The 27,097-nt window shown below is 38.2% G+C and overlaps 1 protein-coding gene across 1 annotated transcript in view; it reads right to left on the bottom strand.

The window, feature by feature from the left end:
- Positions 1–26,712, bottom strand: part of LOC6575887 (roundabout homolog 1) — a 64,560-nt gene extending 37,848 nt beyond the window's left edge. Inside the window, exon 1 of the mRNA XM_002001855.4 lies at positions 26,130–26,712. Within this exon, the coding sequence (XP_002001891.3) occupies positions 26,130–26,370 (241 nt within the window). The 5' untranslated portion in view covers positions 26,371–26,712. The remainder of the gene's footprint in view (positions 1–26,129) is intronic.
- Positions 26,713–27,097: the final 385 nt, after the last annotated feature.

Below are 27,097 nucleotides of genomic sequence, written 5' to 3'. Positions count from 1 at the left end.
GAAAGCAGCTTTAAGTATAGACTGTAATAAAAGCAGCCACAAATGACTTCCGTTACAGACACAAATTATAATGTAAATCGATGCAACATGAACATGAAATATAATTGAATTGAAAATGTTGCCACACACAGCAACAACAACAGCAGCAACAGCAACGGCAGCAGCAACTGACAGCGGACAACTGAGGACAACATCAAGCAGCGGACCAAGTAAAGGGCAAAATGCTAATAAATGCTAAAAAAAAAAAAAAAAAAAAGTGTACAGAGAGAGGGAGATGGGGCACAGCACAGCGACTGACTGAATAGAAAGAAAACGCTAAACACACAACATTGTGGCTCGTTTGGCCAATGACAACTTACGAGAACGTCATGTAACATGCAACTGCACATCAAATATGGATGGCAAGAGGAAGAGAGCAGAAGAGGAACAGCAGCAGCAGCAGCAGCAGCAGCAGCAGACTGAGCTGGCTTGGCTTGGCGGCGATATATCATCAAAGTGCAGGCCAGATCAAGAGAGCCAAAGATGTTGCTGCTGTAGCTGTAGCCAAAGGCAACAGCAGCAACGGCAGCAACAGCAGCAGCAAAATCAATGCAATTTCTATTTGTAAATGACCAAAAATGAACAACAGAATGTTGTTGTTGTTGTTGTTGTTGTTGTTGTTGTTGTTGTTGTTGTTGTTGTTGTTGTTGTTGTCAGTCGGTTGCATACAATTTGAGGCAATACATGACTCAAATGTTGCCAGCCATGTTGCTTGTTGCAGCCAGCGACCACCTCAGAGCAAAGCCACTTGCTGCTGTCTTTCATTTTTCTTTTTTCTTTCTTTTTTTATTTTTTAGTTCTTATTGTTGCTGGTGGTTGCTGCTTGCATTTCTATTTATTTCACAATAATTAATAAACACATTGCCCACCATTTATCAGTGGCATGTAGCAATGTTGCTGCAGCAAGTTGTTGCTGCTGTTGCTGGCAAATCGATTAAGCTATCTGTGGACGCAGCTGAGTTGAGCGAAAATGAATTAAAAGCGCAGCCAGAGGAGAAGGCGAAATGCAAAAAACATGTGAGCCGAGAAATATGAAAAACGGGCGCCGGCTTTTTTATGCATGTTGCTGCAGGGCAACAGCAACAGCAGCAACAGCAGCAGCAATAAGAGAAGCAACAACAACAACAGCCAAGGCTTCACTTGACTTGCGTATTTGTTTTTATTTTTCATTCTGGGCGCACAAAAAAATTCAATTTAAAAATTATTGCTGCACGGCGGCAACATGTGCCTGCCCCAAACATGTTGATTATTTAGCAGCAGCAGCAGCAGCAGCAGCACTGCAGTGCACTGGCTGCTGCGAGGCGTGCAAGACAAGTGGGCGGTGCAGGGTTTGCGACAGACGTAGCAGCAACAGGACAACGGCCGACAGCCAACAGCAGCAGCAGCAACACACAACAGCAACATAATTTGTTGCCAGCAACATGGAGCAGCATCTTTCAGGTTGCATTTTGCATTTGGCATTTGGGCTCATTTGCATTTTACTGTCAAATTAATCCAATTTAACACAACAGCAACTGTTGCTGTTGCAGACATTCTGCTGTTGTTGTTGTTGCTGCTGTGGCAATTGTTGCTTGGCTAGGGCTACGCAAAATGCTTTTGCTGCCAAAACGAACAACATAATTACCGTTAAGAATTGCGCGTTGCACAGAACAGTTGCCACGCCTCCCCGCACCCGCCGCCCCTTAATTGCCAGCAATGTCTGCATGTCTGTCTGTCTGCCTGTGGCCGGCGTAGCTATGCAGCTGCCCCTTTGGCCGAGGCGCACGACTTTGTCTTGCCAAACGAATCGCTGACCAGCATGTGCAACATGTTGCAGTCAAGTCTCTAGCAGCAACTATTGCTGCTGCTGCTGCTGCTGTTGTTGCTACTTGGCTGCTGGGAGAGATGACCGCACGTATCGATCGCATTCCGCGTTCCTAATTCGCGTTTGCTCAGGCTACGGCTACAGCTACAGCTGCCTGGCCATATATAAACAGGCAGATATCTAGCGAGAAACGCTCGACTGTCGCAAATCAGATAGCAGCAGAGAGGGGGCGCGAAAGAGAGAGAGAGGAAAGAGGAGCGATAGAGTCAGAGAGAGAGAGAGGCCTTTGTCCGCTACGCAGCATACGTGAAAATTATTTGCATACGACGACGACAGCGACGTCTGCAGAGTTTTGTATCTGCAAGATACAAAATATATTAAACGTACGAAACGAAATATGTTAAACGCGTGACTAATGTGAGAACGTTCCAGCAGATAATACATTCGGTACGTCGCGCCGTTCGTTAGCAGCGGCGGCAAGAGACTCGCGACTCCAGAGACTTGATCAATGATCAGACACCGACATCACAGGGCGACTGCTGCTTGGCTAATTAGCTATGCAAACTATGAGATACACAGCGCAAGATACAAGAGCTAAACTTTTGGCATTCCTTTTAGCTTTTTTTTTAGCCGTTTCCTTTTATTCTTAGCTGGCCTGCTTTTTTCTGCTTTTTGGCATGTTATTTGGCGAGCATCATGCGTGTAGGAAACTCTAACTCGATTCACTGCCAATTAGCTGCCATTTTTGGCCGCGTGTGGGCGCTTAGACCGTTTTCAAAACAGCAAAATAACCCAACTCTTTCCTTCAAGCCTGTAATTTAACTAAACACTGATATTGCCAGTCAGTGGCGGCTAAGTGGGCCTTGCTTCGCTAAAATCTCATTCAGCTGCAAATCTTTATAAACGATGTTATGTGGATCAGCCCACGGCCATTTTGCAGCTATTATCAGTTAAATGAAGCTCAGTTTTTACGATTAGCTATACTTAAGATACACCTCACTCTCTCCCTCTCTCTATCATTCTCTCTCTCTGTCTCTTTCATATTCGATTGCCGCTTAGCAAGTGCATTCGTTTATCTGGCCAATTCGCATGTGAAGAGATCTCTAATGATGCCTCCAGTGGCACGTTTAGCCATGGATTCGTGCTAATTTCTGGGTATTTAATCAAAGAACTATTAGAGTGAAATCTTTTCATTTTATTTATATTTAATGATGGCACAAAGCTGCAGTGGGATTTCATCTTTTTATTTTATTTTTTTTTTCGCTTGGCTCTAATTGCTAAATATTTTGAATTTTCAGCTAAAAATATTCTCAGAGAATCAGTTGTATTAATAGCAACAAAATGATGTTAGAGGCACGGCAGGGCAAAAAAAGAAATAAACAATTAAAACAAAATGAGAAAAAATGGAGAAGGATCATATAAAATTAAAATGTATGTAAAGAAATATATTTTCTATAATTTGATCAATTTCTTAAGGCATACAATATTTTATTTTATGCTTATAAATGTATTTTCTTATTTTTCAGAATTTTTGTATTTAATTTTTATTTTTTTATTTATTTATTTATAAACTTTTCTTTGAATTTTTAATATATACACAAATATTTTTAAAATTTCTTCTGATTTATTTATTTATTTATTTATTAATTTTTTTTTTTTTTTTTTTTTCAATAAATAGAAGTTTCTAATATTCAAATTTACAAGTTTTAAGTGCATAATTTATTGAATATATTTTATTTAATTTTTTTTATATTGGTCTGTGAATAATTAACAGCGTTCCCGTTTGTTTTTTCCAATTTAGCAATTTTTTACATATATCTTTCAATACTTTAAGTTCCAAGTTAACATATAATACTTGTATCTTTTAAGAGATTCCTTATATTTGTAAATATTTCTATCTATCATAAAATTTCGAACTAGATGCTTTTATAGCAAACATTTCCCGTTTTACCTATATTTCTCTACCATTTTTTCTTTGCTTGGATTATATCTTGTTGTATTATAAATTCCATTTACATTGAGTATAACTTCCTTTTTAGGACTAATGCCTAATCTACTTGCTTTCATCTGTTCCAGTTTCCAAATGCTGCCTTTCACCCAAACTGCCTTTGCCTTTGCCTCTGCCCTTGCCTCCGTCTAAGCCACCTGCCTGCCTGCCTTGCAGGACATATATATAGCTATATCTATATATTTATTCCTGCATTTCCTAACTTTATCGACTACATTGTATCTAAAGAGAGAGAGAGAGAGAAATTGTTACCAACATCGAGCAGCACAAATTGTCTTCTACCTAAACTCTTGAAACATACCAAATGCCATTGTTGTTGAACCTTTTCTTTTATTTTTCTTTCTCTCTGTCTATCTCTATTTTCCCTGCTCTATTGTGTGCACTTCTTTTTTTTTCGACTATTTGGTTTTTATTATTTTTGGTTGAAATTTATGACTCGTTGTCTTGGGTCTCGGCTCTAGTGTCTGGAGTGTGACCAAGCCATGTGTTGCATTCAGCTTGAGAATGCGTTTCTTGTTTCTACTCACACACACACACACACCGAGATATATGTGTGTGCGTGTCTGACTATTGTTTGGGCATTCGTTTAGTGTGCTGCAGCTAATCGGCTGCGTTTTTCTCTACCTACGCACTCGATTCTTTAGAGACCTCGCAGCGCCCAGGCACACCAACAAAATTTCTACTCTATTTGGCGGTACAAATTGCCTTTGACCTTGCCTTTGTCTGGTCAAAGGGAATATTTTCGGGAGACAGACAGACAGAGATAGATGGAGAGACAAATAGAGAAAGAGAGAGAGAGAGAGAGCATCGCCTTGTCGGCCATTTTGAAGTTTCCATCGAAATAATTTTTCGCCGCCTTTGCATTGTTGCTTCAATTAGGCAAAAGGAAAACTTTGCACATTAAATGGAAATGGCAATGGCAATGGAAATGGCTCTAACTGTCCAAACTCCCTTCGCTCCTGCTGTTCAAACAGATAATCATAAAAATTTAGCAGCATGAAAATTGTTAAATTTTATTAGTAAAGTTTTTTGTTCTCTCTCATACACATACAAATAGAACTGAGCTAAAAATTTAATTTGTAACACTGGCCAACATCAAAAGCAGCTGTTTTTATTCTCATTTTTTCTTGTTTGGTTTGTTTTTTATTTGGCTATGCTGTCGAAACCAACAAACAAACAAAATTGACTTGCGGGGCATGTTTGCCGGGCAAATACTGTCTGACGAGCATTGTTGAAGTTTGTATATTGAAAAATAATTTTACTTTACCTTATATCATTTATATATATTGAAAGATCTACATGAGAGTTAAAATAAATTTAAATAGATTTTGTATAGCAGAACCTATATAAAAAATATCAAAGCCTTTGCTTGGGTAGTTGCTGAGTTCAATGAGGCTATTTACTGGGATATTTCGATCAATGGCAGTTCAATCAAGTTTTCCATGTGTCTAAATATTTTTTACAATTTTAAAAATATTTGTATTTTTGTATGTTGCTTGATCAGCATAATATGATCTTAAGTACTTAGAACTGTTGTTTATTAGGGTTTCGTTAATGACTATCTAGGTGTCTTGTTGCTTATAATCATTGTAAAAGACACAAATGCTTTTATATCAAATTTCAGGAGGCTAGCTCCTGCAAACTCTGAGTTCCTTGAGGTTGCAGCGCTTTAAAATGGGCTTAAGTAAATATATTTGATTAAAATATGTAATTTCTATATCAAAGTTGCTAACTAGTATGTATAATTTTTATTTCATATATGTTTACATTTTTCTTTTTTACAGGGTATCTCATATCTAGCCATAAATACTTTTAATATACAATAAGATTCTTTTTGCTAACCTCACTCTCTGCCCCATTTTTCTGTTCGACTGCGCTGGCCTTTATTGCAACTGAGTATAATCATTGTATATAAAAACCATATAGATTATGGCAAATGTGCGTGTGTGTGTGTGTGTGTGGGTTTTACCTGACTCTGTGTGGGATTAAGGCTGCCAATGCGAAATTATACAACTTTGCCAACTTTGGCTTTGTTTTGCTCGCTCTCTCAATCTCCTTTGATTTTTTCGTTGTTGTTTTTCTTTCGTTTTCGATTCTACGAAAATTGTTGCTTATTGCTTTTGGTCTCTCCCTACCAAACCCTCCGCCATACCCTGCATGCCCTGCTGTTTCTCGCTCCCTTTTTTGGCTGCGTGAGTTATTGTCTGCATGCAGGTAAGCGTGAAAATTTGCTAAGCCAACTTAATGCAACTTCTTCTTGGTAATTCTGTTTGCTGCTCCTGCTGCTGCTGCTTGCTGCTTCCTGCTGCTGACCCCTACGCATTGTTGTCTCATGCTACGCATTGTCTTGCACGCTGACCCGGTGCACCCTGTCGCCGTGGCACCCTGTTGCCCCGTTGTCAACTCTTTGGCAATTTATGCAGCGCTCACATTTATCTACAACTTGTATCTGCATCTGATGTTTCTCTCCTCTGTTGCGTTGTCGCGCTGTCGCTGCCTAATAGAGATATGACTTGGCATCTGAACCGTGGCTTTATTTCATTTATCTCGCCTTTTTTACAATTCACAATTTACATTGCATGTTGTCACGTCATTCTGTCAACAGTTTGCAACTTTGCCTGGACACGCCTCCTCACGCACACACACAGAGACCAGAGGGACACCTCTCTGAGAGGGCTTTGGCAATTAAGTCCGGCGGCTTTGGGCCAAGTTCGCGCGAGCGGCTTTCCTTTTAGCCCACAAATTCTTGACTCCAATTAAAGTGCTATGAAAATCACTTAAGTGCCGCCGCATTTGACAATCAACTTTAATAGAGATAGCCCCAGCTCCAGCTCCAGTTCCAGTTCCAGCTCCAGCTACAGCTACAGCTACAGCTCCAGCCTCAACCTCAGCCTTGACCCCCAGCAGGACTCGAGCGGACCCGAATGGGGGGAAACAAGTTGCGATAACAACAACACCACTTGCACAAAAAAAGGGCGCAAAAAATTATGAAAAATTAATTTCTGCCCGACGGCAAACGTTGTTGTTGCTGTTGTTGTTGTTGCTCTTTTTTGTTGCTCCGTCAGACAGACACATGGAAAGTGTTTCGCAGGGTCAGGAAAACGTATTTTTTTGCTGTTGCTGTTGTTCATGTTTATGCGTGCATGAAAAGGCAACCCCATCGAAGGGGCATCATGAACAATGTTGCCAGATGAACGCGATAATAGTCTAATGTGACTGCGAACGCGTTTTAGCTATTTGATTGAAATAATAAAAGCGAAGCTGCTATTTGGAGTGGCATACCAATGACAGAGTTGCCAGATTGTTGAGCTTGAGTTTAAAATTCAGTTTTAGAGCAGCTTCAAGTCAACGTTGGAAAATAATTAGCCATTCTTTGCATATAAGCATGCATTTAGAGTCGAAAGTATTGATTGGCGTTGCCAGATGTATACAAAATTTGTTTAAATTTGAGGAAATCATGAGTATTTTCTATATGCTATATCAAATTTGAGTTGAAGATTTTATGATAGTTAGAGACTTGATTTGTATATTTTAGAGTAAATTTTTAGCTTACAGCGTTGCCAGACAATAACATAGCTCAGAAAGAACTATCTAAGCCATACAAATTTTAGGAATTACTCTTCTCACAATTCATATTGCTGATTTTAATCACATTTGAATTTCTGATAGCTCTCAACTCATATACAGCGTTGCCATATCGCTAAATAATTCATATATGTATATATGTACATGGCACATCAACATTTTAAACTATTCCATCTATAAAATCATGAGTAGCTGTCACGCATAAACCACGCCTAAAGGCTTCTACAATAATCATACAAAAGCGGCAGCAAACAGAAAAGGAAAGAAAGAAACAAAAATTGCTCACATCATGCTTGAGTTTAACCCTCGAGTTGCTTTGGCGATTGGTCGCATGTGCGCTGCGCTTTTGTCTGCATGTTTTACAATACATTCCACTGTTGCGGTAACGATGACGATTGCCACCACCAAACCACCAGCAACAGCAACAACAACGGTGGCAACTTTGGCTGCAGGCTCGCTCCCTGCTCAATCTGCCTCCTCCAGTTGAGCTGGGGCTGCTGCTGCTCTTCCTTTGGGAATCTGTTTGGATATGGGCGCATTCAGCGCGTTGCCCTTCGATTTGTTGGTCTGTCATCATGCCTCATCATTGTCAGCCGGCTGCCCGACTACTCGACTGCAACAACAGCGTTTATGTTGTCGTTGTCGTTGTTGCAACATTTTCATCATCATTATTTTATGAAGCAGCAGCCTTTACCTTGCTCGCTTACACACTTTATTTTCCCTGCTTCTATGCATTATTTAATATTGTTTATAAGGCGACATGTTGCTGCCGCTGCTGCTGCTGTCACTGGTAGCAACAGTTGCTGCTGCAAATATGACTTGAACTGGGCTCGGAGTAAACAGCACCATGCCTGGGAATGTTTATATGTTAAGTAAATATTTACAATAAAAAAAAAAAAAAAAAAACTCCTGCAGCGACAGCAACATCTGCAGCAGCAACAGTTGCATTTGAATACAGACATCAATGCCAGCCAATTGTCACCCATAAGCCAAATCACAGCAAGTGCCAAACGATGTCAGTTTGTCAGGGATCACTGATCAACGATCAACGATCTGTGATCACTGATCACTGTTCGTTGATCCGCACAGCAATGCAGTGTGAATCAATCCAACAGCAACAGCAACAGCAACAACAACAGCAACAGTAAAAGCAACAGCAACAATCTGCAGTCTCTTCGCAGCCATCTTCAAGTCTCGACGTTGATTTTTATTGACAGCTCACAGCGGTTTATTAATGATCGTGCTGTGTAGATCAGCGCCAAAGAAAGAGCCAGAGAAAGAGAGCGAGAGGAGGGAGTGAGGAGTGAGCAGATCGAGCTGCAGATTGAGATGGCGACACGCGATGCCCGCACATCAATCTGTGCAGCTCTTGAGACGCCCAACCCAACCGCTCGCTCGCTCGCTCTGCTGTCTGCTGTCTGCTCAGCTGAGGATCACTCAGCTGTCCTTTGCTCTGGCCTCAAGGATCGTCATGCAAATTCTTGTGCATGATTAATTAGCTGCACAAATTGCAGCTGCGTTTTGTAATTAATTTTCCTTCTCTTATCTCTCTCTCCCGCTGCTTCGGTTTTCCTGCGAAATTTATGAAGCAAAAGCGCTTATGCAGTCGGCGCACGTAGAGCCTGTTCAGTTGAATGCCCAATTAGGCTTGGGCATAAACGATTAATCGATAATAATCGATGCGACAATTTATATAAGAGCAAATCATGCAGCGCTGCAGATCTTCGCCGCGATGACTGCGCAAATAAATGTTTCGAAATTTTCCTAGAAGTCGACAGCGAACTGAATTTCCCACAAGGTGCGTCAGTGATTCAATATTTAACATTGAGCCACACCCGGCTAACCCAGTTCTAGTTCCAGCTCCAGTTCACATTTCGATTGCAATGTTTACTTTACAAGAATGAAGAAAAAAAAAAAAAAAAAACAGCCAAACAAACCGAAACTCTTCAAACAAATGTCGGAACGCTGTAATTTGAGCCTAGGCTAGATTTTATATATAGTCTAAAAACAAAGCAAGAGGCAGAGACAGAGATAGAGGCAGAGGCACGGCGTCTGCTGTCAGTCAAGACGGTCTCTCTTTCTTTTTTAAAATGTAAATAATGCTAAAACGAGGGAAATATAAGAAATGCCAAGGCGACGGCGACGCCGACAAGTGACGCCTTATCTTAAATGCATGCCTCTTCGAGAGCTGCCTCCTGCCCCTGCCCCTGCCTCTGTCGCATTCAAAGTGTCGCAGCACTCTTGCAAGTGATTGGCCTATCGCATTTCTTTAGCCATTTGCCACACGGCGCAAAAGTGCAATAAATTAAATAGAAAACCCGCTTCGCACTTGGCATCTATTAAAAATATATATAAAATCGTACTGGAGTGGGGAGACTCTGGAAGCCAATCGCTGCAACTCTAAAGCTAATGAATTTGATGACAAAACTAGTTGAAAAGCTACTAGGGTTTATCAACTCTATATATGAGCGCGTGGGTTGCCTTTATAGTTGCTGCATTTACGTAAAAGCAGAAAGCTAAAATCTCCGTTAAACTGCAGCAGTAAATCAAGTTTTATGCATTTAGAAATATTTTAAGAGTTATCTCGTTAGAAAATACATAAAGAGAATGGCATGTGTGGTATGGTATGAGTGATATGAGCTTAACTGAAGATAATTTTAAAATATAAACGTATTCATAAGTTCTAATAAAAATTAACTAAAAAATAAATTTTAATTTTTTATAAACATTTTTTTATATTTTAACTTAAAAACATTTTAAGTGTTCATTAAAAAAAAAAATCATTTTTCGATTGATCTCCTATTGATATGTAACATTTGAAGACATTATTCTTATTATTTTTATTTTTATACATGTAAACTTTTTTTTAATTATATTTTTTATATTATTATATTGTATATATTTTATTTTTATACATATTTTTATTTTTACATGTTATTCATATTTGTATTTTTATATTATAATATATATTTATTTTTACTTTTTCCTATATAATTTTTATTTTTATTTTTAAATATATATATTTTATTTTATTTTTATATATTTTTATGAACCGTATAATCAAATAGAATTTATTACATGTAAATTCTCTTAAATTTCCCCAAGTCAAATATAACTCAAACTTAACCACTAGACTTAGTCTAGCATTCCTAAGATGTCTTTCGCGTTAGCTACTTGTTATTTCTCATGGAGTTGCCCACGATTTGTTGCAAATATTTCGTATGCAATAAGTAAAGTTTTTAATGTTTATGCTAAATGCGATGGCAATGCAATATCAATATCGAATGCGGGTTCTTAACATATTTCAGTGTCTTATCAGGCGGCGGCAAATGAGTCGAAGTCTGAGACAGAGACGGAGGGAGAGAATGAGAGACTCTGACTCAAGCTGTGGGCAACATGTTGCAAGACCAAGTGACCATAGTAGGTTGTTCCTGTTGTTGTTGTTGCCGTTATTGCTGTTGTTGCTGCTTTTGCACGGGTTGACAGTCATTTAGATTTATGGCTGATTGTCTGCGTGGCAGCGTCAGCGTCTGTTTATAGTACTTGTTATACCCTAAAGCCATTTGCAACTGGGTAAACGAGTTATCGAAAACAGTTGGCCCAACAAAGGTAATTTAATTCTTATATACGAACAATTGGGAATGTGAAGACATATGCTTTTACTTTTTCGTTTGAATTTGTGTTTTTGTGTTACATTTGTTTTCCCGAATGTTTTCCTATTTCTATATATTGTTTTAGAAATTTTTGCATAGCTCGGTAAACATAGCAGTTGAGACATACAAATTTGGTTTATAGACTCTGTTCAAGTCTATGAAGACAAAACTGATTTCCTTTCTTACATTCACAACTCGATATCTATTTATAGATTAAACTCGAGTACCCTAAAGGCTCAAAAGGCTAAAGTAAAAAAATTTTGAGGTCCTTTTGAAATATCGAAATCTAATAATCATTTCATTTTATTCATAGCTTTGGTATTGCCCGAGATTTCTAGGATTTTTTATTTATATCTCGAGAACTATAAGATAAAAAGCTTATAAATTTGGCATGTGGGATCTTGGATTATATAAAAGAAGATATAAATTTTTCTTTTTTTATTATTGTACAGATCGAGAACTTTAACAACTGCATTATTCTTTGTTTATAACTCGACAACTATAAGAACTAGAGTATGTTGTTGCCTAAACGCTATTAGTTTAACTAATAAATTACAAAAATAGAATTTTCATGGCAATCATAATCTATGTTCGCCTTATAGGGCATCTCTTAGTCGCTCACTCTTGCCCAGTTGCCTCTTATTGCAGTTGTTGGCCGTTTTTAGCCTTATTTGCACGCAGCGCAGTCCAATTTTGCATGTTGCTGCTGCACGTTGCTGCGACTCGCCGTTGATGGTTGTCGTTGTCGTTGTCGCTTACGCAGGTGACTACAAGAAAGCAGCGCCCAGAGCCAGAGAGCCAGTGCCAGTGCCAGTGCCAGCTAGTGCTGGCTGGAGTCAGAGCCAGAGCGGCAAACTTGTTTAGCAACATGGCCAATTTGCATGTGTCGCACTCGACGAGGCGGAAGATGCCAGCGACGGCCACAGAGGGGAGAGATTGGGCCAAGTTGAGCTTTTGGGCGGCCAAAACGTTACAGGTCCACACTACACTGTCTGTCTGGCTGTCTGATTATCTCGCTGTCTCTCAGCTCTCGCATTGGTATTAGATATCAGAAATGCGATAAACGTTAAGCATTCTTTTATTGATTTAAATGCCAGAGTCGACTACGCTTGTGGCATCTGCTCGCTCGCACAGCTTTTGGGCCACCAAATTGCACAGTTTATGAAATGTCGGAGTGAAAGAGATTAGGATTAAGCCGTTTGTCAACTTGTCATAATTGCAGACGGCTCTGGCGCCGTCCGTCGATCGGCTTGTTAGCAAATTATAAACTTTTTTTTTTTTACCAACTTGCAGACTGCAGTTGTTGTCGTAGTTGCTGTTGTTGTTGGCGACGTGCCTCAACGCCAACGTTGGCGACTCTGTGGCACGCTGCACACGCTCAACGTGGACACAAACGATGACTCAAGGCAACTCGGCTAGCAAATTTTTTTGTATAATTTGTTTGTGTGCCGCCGCGTAGGCAGCGCCTCTCAGCCAACCAAATCTCAACTTGCAACTTGCAACTGGGAAACGCTGCCGGCAACTGCCAACTCCCAAACGCTGCAGAAAACTTTAGCTTTAGCTTCAGCTCCAGCTTCAACTTCATCAAGTGCAAATATGTAAATCTGCAATGTTTTTTCTTTTTTTGGGTTGCACGCTCCACGCTGCAGCAAATCCTTGTCGAACCACAAACCTACTCAACAGCCGCAAATCAAGCTGCCAGCTTCAAGTCATACATATTTATATATTTCTATTTCCAACTCTTGAATTAACTCTTGCTCAACGAAATTTATGCTTTAAATGGCTTTTTGGGCAATTAGCAGCGGCCATTTATAGGCTGCATCGATATTTATATAAAGCAATTATGGCAATTATTTAAATACTTAAATATAATTTATATAATTTCTATTCAAATATTGGTTATAAAATTTATATAATTTCGAGTCAAATATTTATTATTATGTATACGTTTTTTATTATTAATAATACGATTTCTTCAAATATAAGTAGTTCATATAAATATTATAATATATAAATATACATGAATATTTTTAAATAATTTTTTCTTTAACCAAAAAATTATTTTTAAGCAGACTTGGAAAAGCATTATCAAGTGTGCATAAAAAATCCCAGACTAATATAATAAAAAATCTTATAAAAATAGCAAAACGGCTGCGAGTCTAAACAATTGAAAAAATATTGTTTAATAGCAAATAGCAAAATATATATAGTCAAATATAATATAACATAAAATAATATTGTGCTGCATTACTCATGTAATGTGCTAGGATGAGATTGACTACAAAAAAACATGAATATAAAATAAAAGCAGCTGGCTAAACAGATTAGATTCAGTGCGGGAATAGCCCTAACAAGGCTATGAAACGCAGCAGGTATACCATATACCTTATGTAAGACTTATGAAAGAAGTGAATGTAAAATATCTACCAGTTTTTTTATATTTTATATCATTATCATCATCTCATATACATTTGATTCATATATAAGAAAAATTTCATCGATAAGATAAAAAGAACTTGAGCCTAACTCATCATCCATGTAGTCCAAGTCTTTCGATTTCTATACAAATCTTTCTTACAAATTCATAGCCATATTCATTTTGTCACGACAAACCGCAAAAAATTCCATTAAAATCTCAGCAGAATTTGAGGCGTCAGCCAAATCGTATGGTCGAGTATCCCTTGGTGTTGGTTGGTTGGTTGCCAGCTTGATTATAGCTCAGCGGGAAATCTAGCTGCCAAATCACCTTTCAACTTCTCTCTGTGTTATTTTTCTATGCTCGCAAAACGCTTCGAGCTTTTGGCAGTACGAGCAACGCCTTCTCTTCAAAAATAATACAGAAAGAAAAGGAAAAACTCCAGCATTTTCCAAGCATTCGTTGCATGCAACAACTGTGCAACATTTGGGCAGCCAAAAAATAAAAAAAAGAGCTGCAAAAAAAAAAAAAAAAAAAATAGCCAAAATAATGGCTGAAAGTTTGCATTTAACGCGGCTGCCAGGCTTAATTTTTTTGACTCATTTTTATTTTTTTAATATCGCGCAGAGCGAACTGAAATGGGAAGACATGAAAGAAAACCCACGGCTATGTAAAGCAACATCAACTACAAAAGGCGACTCGTTGCATTTTCCACACACACACACACACACACACACACTATCTATATAGAGTGTGGCTTGCTGCAAGTTTATGTCCAGAATCACGTCCATGTCCAGGAAGCAAAACTCTTTGCGTATTTGCGTAGGCAAAACTTGGCGCTTGTCTAAGCCTCAGACCCGACAACGACTCCCAGCAGCAGGAAGACAGGCGGGCAGGAGGAGAGCTTAAATTGAGACTCGGCCTGTTCGCTAGTTGGTTTTTCATAATTAATTATTATTTAGCTGGAAAGAGCTGCCCCTGGCAGATCAAATAACTCAGCTCAGTGGACACAAAAAATGCAAGCGCTTAATTAAAAGAAAAAATAATAAAAATAGCACAAAATATCAATTATCTCACGCACAAAATGAAGACTCCCATAGACTTACAAATATTTTATGTAGATTCTTCTTCGTCTAAGAATTAGATTAAGTAAGAGATAAGATTTATTAAAGAACTACTAAAGATCAAACTTAGTTGAAGATATGCAAATCTTTTTGGCTACTGAGCTGTAAATGTACTATATATGAGTAAGCTCTTGAAGAAAAGTATGTTGGGTTCAGCTAGGAAATTAGGGGTAAAATACTCTGGCGTATAAGAGCAGACATGAAATTTTACTATAACTTGACTAAGAGTTGAGTTCAAATAGGAACTAAAAGTAAGGTTAGTCTATATGATAGTCTATATAACGTATATTACTGATGAAATACTATTGTATGTCAATTGATACACTGCAGTTTGACTGGATACCAAATTTCAGCTGCTGACAATCATAAGAGCTGCTGAAATAAACTAAAACTTAAATAGATAACATAGCTTCTAGGTTTTTTTTTCGCAAATATAATGACTACAATGCTGGGAACTAAATAACAATAGAGCATCTTTAGTAGAAGCTGAGTTCGTATAGGACAGACAACACAAACAGAGAAAACTTTTATGCCAAATGCTCTAATGAAACTCTCCAATTCTAATCCTCAGATAATTATCTGCCCCAACTCAATTCACATAGATTTTTTATGCAGAGAATGGGACTTTACAGCTAGTTTCTTATATATGTATATGTTGCCCACTTAGCCTAGTTTCTATAACTCAAGGGCTTTCGGCTTTACGAGCTGAAAGTATCTTTTCGCAGGCAACAAAATCAGTTAGCCAATCATGTGATTGTTCAAATAACACGTTGCCGCAGCAGCAGCCTCAGCACTTGACTTCATTTACATGTCTCGCACAGATTGAACTCTCTATCAGCCACGCCTCCATGGCCCACGACCCAAAAAAAAGAACAACAAAAATCGGAAAGAAAATGTAAGGAACTGCATAAGCTAGCCGAACTGCTACTTAGCCCAATTTCGCATAATGCACATGAGTTGCCTGCAGTGAACGAATTCTTTGGCCTCTCTCCTCTCTCTTTTTTTCTGTTTTTGTTTGGCTTTTACACTGTGCTACAAAACAAGCCACTTTGCAAAATTACAAAAGCGCCAAAGGCCTAAAACGTTTGCCAGACGAAAATTGAGCCGCAGCAATTGTAACACTTTTTTTTACAGTCTATTCTCTCTCTCTCTCTCTCTCTCTCTCTCTCTTTCCTTCCTTCTGCCAAAATCTCAACTAGGCAATAAAACAAAATTGTTTAAGAAATTCCCGCGAGACAAAGCTTCTCTCTCCCTCTCGCTCTCCCTCTCGCTCTCTCTCTCTCTCTCTCTCTGTCTTACGCTGACTGTCTCGCTCTACTCTAGCGCTTGCTTCTTTCAAAAATTGCATTCCAGCTGGGCAAAACGCTCCCCAGAGTAACATTAAGAGCAGACTGCTCGAGCTCTAGCTCTAGCTCTTTCGCTCATTCTGTCTCACACCCTTTCTCACACTCTCTCTCTTTCTCTTTCTCTGTCTCTATTTTACTGTCACATGTTGAGGGCGTTTAGCAGCAGATAATTTTTATGACCCGCTCTGATTCCGCTTCTTTTTTTTCGTAAGTGTTGCTAGTGCTGCACAAGCAGCCAGCGATTGACCCACCACCAGCTCTCAATCGGACACACACACACACACCCACCCGCCCCTGCTCAGTTCACCCCCTTCGGTGGCTGCCGTGTGACGTGTGCGAGAGATAATTTTATACAATTTATTATCAACGTCGCGTGCAACACTTGCCACATGGCCAGCCACACAGCTCATCAGTGGCAGCCTCAACTGCTGCGTGTTGAATCGTGTTATATATAAATGTCTGTATATATGTATATCTGGCAATCGGCATTGGGCGCTGGTGTTGCGTGCCGCTGGCCGCTTGTTGCATTAAAAAGCGTTTAATAAGCATTAGATTACACGTTGCAGCATTTTCTTATTTTTTTTTAGCAGTTAACCGATTCTGTTCGGGTTAAGGGTGAGCATTTTGCTAAGCTTTATTGGTATTATCTCACTTAATGCAGCGAACTTTAACAGAGCGTAAGATAGCGTACATGACCTCAAGGGGATTTCCCCTTGACACACACACACACACACAGCTTAAGCTCTGCATGAAATTTGTTTATCTGAAAACTTTAGATTTTGATTTATGGAATTTTGAAACATTTTTAATTTGAAGTCAAATGTAAATCGGATCAAATTTATAGCGAGTGCTGTAATATAAAATACATATGTCAAGAGATACGACTCTGGATAGATAAGCTAATTATAAATGAATATAAAACAAAATTGACTCAAAGTTCCTTAACTAGTTAGAGATCAAAATAAAAACTAATATTTATTCACAAATTTTCAATTTCAATTCTACCATTTTTCTTTTGTCTTTTCCTTGTTTTAGGAAATTTAAAATAACTTTAATATATAATGAATATAAATATATTTATATTTAGTCCCTAATCCGTTTGAAATGGCAATTTTTTGTATTTCTTTATTTATTTTTAAAAATGAATTTAAATATTTTTATTTTTTTAATAATTATAAATGTTAAGCACTTCATTTCTATGACTTTAATTTTTTATTTCATTCAAATTTGTATTTTTTATTTTTGTCCATTATAAATATGCCTCTTTTTACCTTTCATAAGCTGCTAAATTCGAAAAAGACTCTAGGCTAAAATTTTCATAATTTTTTCCCTTAACAATTTCCACGTTTTTCCACTTAGTGCAAAGCACATGTGAGTGAAGCAGCGCATTTTCCCTTTTCCCTTTGCATGGGCAACCGCAGCAAATGAAGACAAAGTCTAGCAAAATAATCGACTTTGTCTTTAAGTCTATAGACATATACTAGGTGTGCATACATATGTATGTGTGTGTGTGTGTGTCTATAGCTCTATATGTATTTGTGTATTTGAAAATTTGTAAAGTCAAAAACTAACCGCAAAAACCACACAAAGACCTCAAAAACTGTTTTCGTTTTGTATTTGCTTATTTCTCTATATTTTTTTTAGATCTTTTTTTTTTTGTATTTTTATTATTAAGTATGTTTGGCTTTTGATGTAATTGGCCAAGAAAATGGAATCTAAGGCAACGCAATCGGTTTCATGATTATTGTGGGACAATTTAATTGCCCACGAGAGAAGGAGGAAATAATGCGGCGCAGCTTTATAAACAAATGTTTTGTGTAATGGAAATTGTTGCAGCTTTAGAATAGATCGAACAAGAATTACATATAAATGTATATGTATGCATGTATGTATGTATATATGTATGCTTAAGCGAAAGCCTTGGTAGCGAACAGATGATGACAAGAGACATGTTGCTGCCATATGAAAGTGCGTTGAGTCAGAGATGATGAGCAAAAGGTAGAAGGGAGGAAATTTCCCATTGAGTAGATCCAGTTGTGGAGAATAATATGAACTAGTTTTTGATTAAATATGGGATTTGGAAATTTGAAATAGTTGTATTTATGAATAAGAAAATATGTCATAGTTTAGAAACAGTTATATTTAACCTTAGATCATAGTTTTCTCTGCTCTGACTATTATGCTTTCTTATAATAGTAGTCATTCCTATATAATGCAAATCACAAAAAATAAGAAGAATATCTGTAGAATGTAGTTTTATAAGAGGAATCATATGGCTTACAATAAATGGATGAATTTTTTATATTTTTTTATTTTGCATTTCTTTATTTAATTATTATTATTTTTTTTTTTTTTAATATTGTTTTATGTATATTTAAGTTAACAAATCGATGATGATTTTTCCATTTAAACAAATTTGTCATATTTCACACAAATTCTTTTAAGAAGGTTAGCTTTTATAAGCCAAGCCTTAAGAATTATTACATTTGATAGGTTTAATATACTATGTCCATATGCATATCTATGCAAAAATATGTATATGTTTAATAATCAGCAAACTGTTCATAGTTCTGTCAATTATTTCTTTAAAAATGCATTTAAAAAAAAAGAAAAAATAAAAAAAATCTAGTCGAACTTATTAAGCATCATAATAATACATTAATAAATAAATGTATTACTTATACATTGTAAATTCTTGAAAGACATTCGACAGCAATATAGAAATTAAGCTTTTTTGCTGTAGTTGTTAGATGTTAGTGTGCGGTGTTGCACAAAATGAGTAGACTTCAATAATCCCGTGGCGACGACCGACGTTCTTTATTATCAAAAATCAACTAAAGTACAGTGACATAAATTCTTATATCCAAAGCTAGCCCTAAACCCTGATTATGCTGACATTGCATATTTACGCGAGGCATCGCATTACTTCGGGCAACAACATTGTTGCGCGTTGGAGCCACTGCTGCTGTTGTGCAATATCCGCTGGGAACGGCTACATTCATGCTGACGGCGCGTGATCAATCTGAACATTTATGTTTTGCTGGTCGATTGTGTTAACTCCTCCCCCACTTAGATGAATGACGTCCTCGGCTTTCTTGAAACTGTTAATTAATGTTTGAAGATCACGTTGACGTTTGTTCCTCTGATGTCTTTGATAGAGTTTCATCGAAGCGTAGCAGGAGAGTAAAAGGATGGCCACGGTTAGCCCAGATACTATTGGCCTTCTTACTAGCCCTTCCTCTAGTTGAGCAATATCCCGCAGATTTTTTATGCTTATCTTCTGCAGGTATGGCAGGCTTGGTATCTCTTGGTGGTCTGTTATATTTAAGAGCGCAGATACCGCTGGTCCCGGGGATTTCCTCACGTAGTTTTTTTGGTTTTGGTATACGGTGTTGTTTACCTTTATCTTGTCGTCAAAGGTAAGGAGGAACGTCCCTTTTACCATCTGCTCGTTGACTGTAGCTGCTCCGTCGTTGATGATGATTACTCCATCGTCGACTATGGTTAGAGGTTCGAGGTGGCTGGGCCGAGTTGAACAATGTGCGGTGTCACCTGAGTGTAGCTGTTGAGCGCATGTTGTGTAGGGTGACTTCTTGCAGAACGTTATTGTGAGGGCTGTACTACAATTTCCTATTGATATTACATGATTTCCACAGTCAGCTAAATTGTAGTCTTCGGCGAAATTTATTATGATGCCGTTGTGTTGGACAGGGTATACGGTTAATTTTTTACATACTATGCTAGGCTTAGGATATCTTATAATGAAATGTAGAAAATTTTCGCTTAACAAAACTTTAATTTGAGATACTTCCATTAAGTCAGTAATAGTGATATTTATAGAGTGTTCATTAACAATGTTTTTTAAATCAGTGGAATCCAAAATGGAGGGGTTTACAATTCCAACCTTTGCAAGTGTTACTGATAGTATTAAGGTTTTTAACTCTGAGATAATTATTCTATTTCTTGTTAGCAGCGTTTCATATAAATGCTCTGTGTCTACTTGTTTTACTTTTGTGTTTTTTACTAGGAGGTTTACGGTGTCAGTTAGCTTATTAATTTGTTCCTGCATTTTTGTGTTTATGGTTATCTGCCTATTTTCTGACTCTACAAGTTCATTCTGTGTAAATTTTAGTTTCTCGAAATCATCATGGTCTGGCGTGCCAGCTACGACCTTTAGAACGGTGCCTAGCATATTGATACTCCTAGCATGTCTATGGTGGACATTTACTGTAGCTATTAATGTTTCTATATGTTGTATGTCTGCGTCTAATAACATTCTCATATGTGATCGGGGGAAATGGTTTGCTAATTCTTTCGTATTTTTTACTATTTCTGAGTATAGGGTAAGGTTGGTTGAGTGCTTCAAGTATTGGAAATCCGTCCAAATGGTTACGTATCCGTCCAAGATCGGTATGTAGTCCATGTTAGTATAGTCAGTCAATTTCGCTGTTATCGTTGTAGCAAAAAGAAGTATAGTCCAAATCCTAAAAAGATAAAAAAAGGGAATTTAATGTTTTGCCTATCTTAGATTGTCCTTGTGGACCACCCTCCCTTTTATTAAGACTGTTGTCCCCAAGTCTGCGTCAATTTTGCCTTCGTTGTATAGTGGTGTCAGTTTGTTCCCTAAGCGTCTGTTTGTTTTTTCCAAAACTGTGTCGCCTATTTGGAATTGTCTATTGTGTCTTGTTTCGTTTACTCTATTTGTTAGGAGTTGTTGTGCCTTTTGAATTTTATTTCCTATCTCTATTTCGAGTTCTGGGGAGGATGAGTGGATTATATCGATTGGTCGTTTGTCCGTTACTGAGTGAATTGTATTGTTATATTCGATAGTTGCTTGAAGTATCGTTTCAACAGTGTCAGTAATTTTCCTTTGAGCTGTTAGGCATCTTGCAATGTCACCGAGGGTGCTATGGAATCTCTCGACTTGTCCGTTTGATGTACTATGGAGTGGTGGGGCATTTACGATTTGAATGTTATATTGATTGTTTAGCAGAGATTTTATTGTTTCGGACTTTATGGAGGGCTCGTTATCGCAATAGATCGTCTTGGTATGCCGGTAAAAATTTACAAGTTGTAAAATTGCTGATTGTATGTCAATTATTGTCCTTGAAGCGATGGGTTGAACAATTGCAAATTTTGAAAATTTATCTATGCACGTAAGGAAGTATTTTTTATTGGTTGAGTATATGTCTATGTGTAGTATTTCGCCCACATAGGAAGGTATGGGTGTTTCTCCAAGTATTTGTTTTTGTGGGTGACGATTGTACTTAGCTGTTTTACAAATTTTACAATTTGAAACAACTTCGTTCGTTAATTTTGTCATTTTCGGAAAAAAATAGTCTTGTAAAATCTGCTTCACATTTTCTTGGGCTGCTCTGTGAGCCCGATTGTGTTCTGTTGCAATTATTTCTTTCTGTTCGTTTTTATCAAAAATGTCATTTACTATGTACTTTGTATATCGAAATGTTGTTGTTGGAAAAGTTTCTATTAGTTTATGTTGTATGAATGCTAATATTGGTAACTCGCAATGGATTGCATTTACGACATCTTTTTGACTACATCGCAAACTCTTTTGATTAACGAGTCTCTGTTTGAGAAATGAATTGTATGTCGGATTTTCTTACCAAATAGGATAACTGTACGATCAGAGGCTATATTATTTTCTTCTATTATAATTTGGTTTTGGAAACAGTTGATTGGTTTGTCTGTTGTGTCTATGGTGTATGTGAGCGATATTTCGCTGTGAATTGTGGCTCTGTCTGACTGTACATCGTCCTCTAGGGCATGAATATTATGCCGTGACAGTGCGTCCGCAACGTAGTTCTCCTTCCCTGGCTTGTAATAGATGTTTGCGTTATATTCATCTATAAAAGCTTTCCAACGCCTGATTTTTGCGTTCGGGTTTCGGTCGGATACTGCAAACGTCAGAGGCTGATGGTCCGTAAAGATATTTAAATTTTTTACCCCATATAGATAATTTCGGAGGTTTTTTAAAGCCCAAACTATTGCAAGTAGTTCCCTCTCATTTGTTGCAAAGATAAGCTCTCTATCCTTTAATGTTCTTGATATCATGGTGATTGGTTTTCCACCTTGTGACAGAACTGCCCCAAGACCAGAGGATGAAGCGTCCGTTGTTAAATCAAACGGCTTCTTGTAGTCAGGGTAGAGCAACATTACATTTTCGGATGCAAGAACCTCTTTTAGCTTCTCGAATGCCGCATGTTGACTCTCGTCAAATTTTACTGGAATTTTTTTGGATTGTCCGGCGCTCACTTTGCCATTTTGGCCTTTTAAGATGTCGCTTATAGGTTTTGCTATAGACGCGAAGTCCTTGATGAAACACCTATAGTAGCTTGCCAACCCAAGGAATGATCTGACGTTAAACAAAGTTGTTGGTACTTCATAGTTACGAATCGCTTCAACTTTACTTGGACATGTCTTTATACCATTACTTGAGACTACGAAACCTAGGTATTCTACACTTTCTTTGAAAAAGTGCGACTTTTCTGGTGAAACTCTCATGTTGGCCTCGTATAGTTTATCTAGGACCCAGGCGATATGCTTGACATGGCTTTCCATATTTTCAGAAAAAATGATTACGTCGTCTACGTAAACATAACAAGATTTTCCAATTTGCTCTCTGAGCACATCGTCAATGGCTCTCTGAAAAATACTAGGTGCATTTTTCAAGCCAAAGGGAGCCTGCAGAACTCATACTTTCCGCTTCCTACAGAAAAGGCTGTTTTTTCTCTATCTTTTTCGGCAAGTAAAATCTGGTGGAATCCGGATTTTAAATCTAGTGTTGTAAAGTACTTTGCTGTGCCTAAGTTGGATAAAATGGAGGCTATATTGGGAATGGGGTATTTGTCATCTATTGTCTTTTTGTTTAGTTTTCTGAAGTCTATAACTAAACGTTTCTTTTTTCTTCCCTGCTCGTCGGTACCTTTTTTATCTACAACCCACACGGGGTTATTGTATGGTGACTGGGACGGACGTATTATACCGTTTTCTAACAGATCTTGAGTTTCTGTGTTTACGAATTCTGATACGCCCATTGGGTATGGATATAATTTTGAATAAATGGGATTCTCGTCCTCTGTTCTAATAGTTGCAATGACATTTGTATTATACGGAAGCGCTTCATTTGGTTCCGCAAATACTCCTGCTCGGGCTTTGAGCATTGTTTGAAATTCCGTTGTTATAGCCTGAGGGGCTTCTATTTCTTTGACACTTGTGAAATTTACGGCTGGGCATTTTAGAAAGTTAATGGTCTCAGAACCATAGTTTGTTGTTAGTTTCTTATTTTTGAAGTCTAATAAAACGTTGGTTTGGTTTAGTAGGTCAAGTCCGATTATACCATCGAATGTCGTGAGGTTTGGTAATAAGAAAAATGTTGTCTTGGTATTAAAAAGGTGCATTATGCATTTCTTGTCAACTACGTTGTGGCCATGGATTGATTTTAATCGAAAGGGTTTTTCTACCGGCGTAATATTTTTAGTTCTTTTAATGGTCTCACGTAATTCTTTGAGGCTCCGGTATCTATTAGCAACTTTATGGTTTTCCCTGCTATCGTTCTCTCTATGAACGGGAGCAGGGATTTATTCCTAAAAAATTGACCTGGTCGTATTCGTCCAATTCATTGTCAACGTCTTCTGTCTCGGTTTCTGCGATCGCTTGGTATTCGCTATTGTCCTGCTCGTATTCTGTATCTTCTGTTCCTAGGTGGTTAACTCTTTGCTGTTTCGGTCCTGTGAACCGTGCGCTACCGCTGTTTGGTCGTTTGTTTGCCTGTCCCTGGTTATTGTAGTTTTCGTATTGAGTGCGTCGTTGTTGATTTGGCCACTGAGTCTGTTTCGAGAAGGTCGCGTTTTGTTGGTGTTGCGTAGCCTGTCTGAAGCGAGAAGATGAGTCAACGTCCATTGGTTCTACCTGTTCTTGTCGTGGTGAGAATTCTGGTCTTTTGTAGTGTGGGCTTTTTCCTGGTTGGTTGTGTTTTGGGTCTTGAGCTAGAGTCTTGTCTCTGACTTGCTGTCTTTGTTCGATCTTCTGCGCTTTTTCTTCTATACTGCGGGCGAAATTTGTGGCGAACATATAACGTTCATGATTTGACTCAACTTCTTGAGCCAATGCCAATGCAGAGGGAAGATCAATTGGTCTAGCTGAGAATAGGACATCACTTAAGGCCTTCCTGGTTCCTGAGATGAATACTCGCAGGGCGTCTGCTCTATATTTCTCATTTAGCGAAGAGGCAACGGTGGTGTCGTAGGTCATGATTGTCTTATTTATAAGTAAAGTCAGTTTCTTTTCTACCTCGTCGTAGTACTGCAGTAGTGTCAAATTTCCTTGGCGGAGTGTTGACATCTCCTGTTCAATTAAGTATATCGGTCGTTTGTCGGAGTACGTGAAATCTAACCGATTTATAATGGCCTTAAAATTTAGAGGAGTGTCGAAAGAAGAGAGTACCATATCAGCAGCGTTCTTAATTTTGTTTCTTAATATTCCCAAAGCTTGATAATGCTTTGAGCTACCATCGTATTTCTCATATACCTTGTATGCGATATGCGCAGCCTTTCTCCAAGATACATAAGTTTCGCTTTTTTCCTTCAAAGTCCGGGAGGGACTTCATGATGTCAAGGGTTTCGTTGCAAATAACACCTATTTTGATTTCTGCCTCCTTGAAAGTTTCTACCTCGGGTGCGCTAACCTGTACTGAATTTATACGTTGTTCAATTTCGTTTAATTTTCTATCAAAGCTATCTTTTTGAGCAGCTAAAGCGCTTGCGACTGCGCCTTCTACTATAGCTTTTAATTGATCTGAATTCAAAGCCATTTTTAAATTTTCTGTGTTGTAAATTTTTCGAAAATTTGTTATTAAATCTTGTATTTCACTATCACTCATAGGGCAAGTAAAGACAGGGAATTTTGCGTGCTGCGTTTTTTGTTATTAATAATTAATATTTAAAGGTTGAAATTGTATTTTTATTTGTTTTTACTCCTTAATTTCTTTTTTTGCAATGAACACTCTACTCACATGTTCTTATATTATGTTAGTAGACTGTATGTTGTGTGTTTCTTCGCTGATGAGCCGCTTCGTGGTGGGTGTCTTCGCTGCGTACTGCTTCGTCTAATGCTGCTTTCTTTTTTTCTTTTTTCGTTTTGGTTATGCGTTTTAGTTGTCTTGCTGTTTTTTTTTGCACTTGTGGGGTATTTATCTCACTGAATGCTTGTTTTAATCGAAGTTTTAATTTCGTTTTTTTTTTTTTGTTTTTGGGTTCGTTTCGGTTGGGCGCCAATTAAGCTTTTTTGCTGTAGTTGTTAGATGTTAGTGTGCGGTGTTGCACAAAATGAGTAGACTTCAATAATCCCGTGGCGACGACCGACGTTCTTTATTATCAAAAATCAACTAAAGTACAGTGACATAAATTCTTATATCCAAAGCTAGCCCTAAACCCTGATTATGCTGACATTGCATATTTACGCGAGGCATCGCATTACTTCGGGCAACAACATTGTTGCGCGTTGGAGCCACTGCTGCTGTTGTGCAATATCCGCTGGGAACGGCTACATTCATGCTGACGGCGCGTGATCAATCTGAACATTTATGTTTTGCTGGTCGATTGTGTTAACTTAGACAATTTTCAATAGAATCTTATCTCCCTTCTTTTCTCAATTTTTTTCCTACTAAATTTTAATAATTTTTTTCTATATAATCTAATTGTGAACTGCGGCCGTCGGTAAATGTTCCAGGGAACTATAACTACACGCTCACATATACACCTAAATAAACACACTCCTACAATATGCTACTCTGCATGTCTGTCTGGCCATATTTTTGAATAATGTGCGATGATGTCGTGTCTATAAAGCGGCATTAAAATCCATTAGCAAACGCGGCGCATAAATAAAAACCGCGTTGCCTTAATTTCCCCGCTGCAATCTGGCTATAGCCAAAAATAGCCAAATGGAGACTAAACAAATGAGGCTAATAAATAAACGAGAGGGAGAGAGAGAGAGCAAGAGGGCGCAAGACTTTGTTGCACTTCCACAAAGGATTTGTGCAAATGGCCGGAAATGAAGGCCAGGTCTGGCCTTCAAAAAGATAGACGAGGCGGAGTTGGAGCAGAAATGTTGCAATATGCAGAGTGAAAACTTACCCTTGAGTGCGGCAACTAGTGTTAATCCATTTAATCCAGCCAAAACGAGCAGCAGCGGTTGCAGCAGTTGCAACAATGCAACAAACTGACGCATCTTTGCGCTCTCTAATTTTAGATGCGTCGGCGACGTTCTGGCGACATTTTGATTGTTTCTATTTTCCTCCTCTGACTGTTTGATCTTTTTGATTTTATTTTTATTCTGTAAGCCAAATGCGTGAGCACACATTTCATTTGAATGCATTTTGTCAAGAATTTTTCGGGTTGTTTTTCTAACTTCTATAGAATTCACTATTTCTTAGATTTTTGTCGTTTCACTTTGCTCGATTTTTCACTTATATTTCACTCGTTTTTATAATTTGTTTATTCTAAGCCATGGCGCTACGAACCGGAAACCGGAAACCGCGTGCAGCCAATGACGTTCGCCCGTTACGCACGACAATTCGCGCTGCCGACGATACGAACTACAAATTTTCCGTTTAACATGCGAAATTCGACGAAACGAACGTAACGCAACGTAACGTAAGGCAGCGCACGAAACCGCTCGCACAACCGAAGCGCCCGAGTACCAGCAGCAAATTGAATCCGTCTAGCAACATTTTCAGCGTTTCGGCCTGTTAAGCTACCAGCGCACGTTCCACACACAATCCACACAGCACCTCGACTGGCACTGTTAACAGAGCATCTTACTCCCTCAACTGTGTGTGGTTGGCTATGCATGTGTGTGTCTCTGCACTGTTAAAATACTCAATTCTGTGTGTGTGTTGTTTTTGTTCTTGCTGTTAAACTTGTTGCATGCTGTGGATGTTAGCTGTTTTGGCTTTACATGCGCTTTGTTTACATCTGCAGCGGCTTGCTTTGTTTTGTTTCGCTGTGCCGCTTCGTTCCACCGCAATGTTCAGCAACATTCTAATGTTGCCAAGCGTGTTTAATGGCAACATTTGCTTTGCTTTGCAATTAATTGTGTAGAA

Source organism: Drosophila mojavensis, unplaced genomic scaffold (genome assembly GCF_018153725.1).
Source record: "Drosophila mojavensis isolate 15081-1352.22 unplaced genomic scaffold, ASM1815372v1 contig_36, whole genome shotgun sequence".
Lineage (NCBI taxonomy): Eukaryota > Metazoa > Arthropoda > Insecta > Diptera > Drosophilidae > Drosophila > Drosophila mojavensis.
This window is presented reverse-complemented; position numbering and strand designations above follow the sequence as displayed.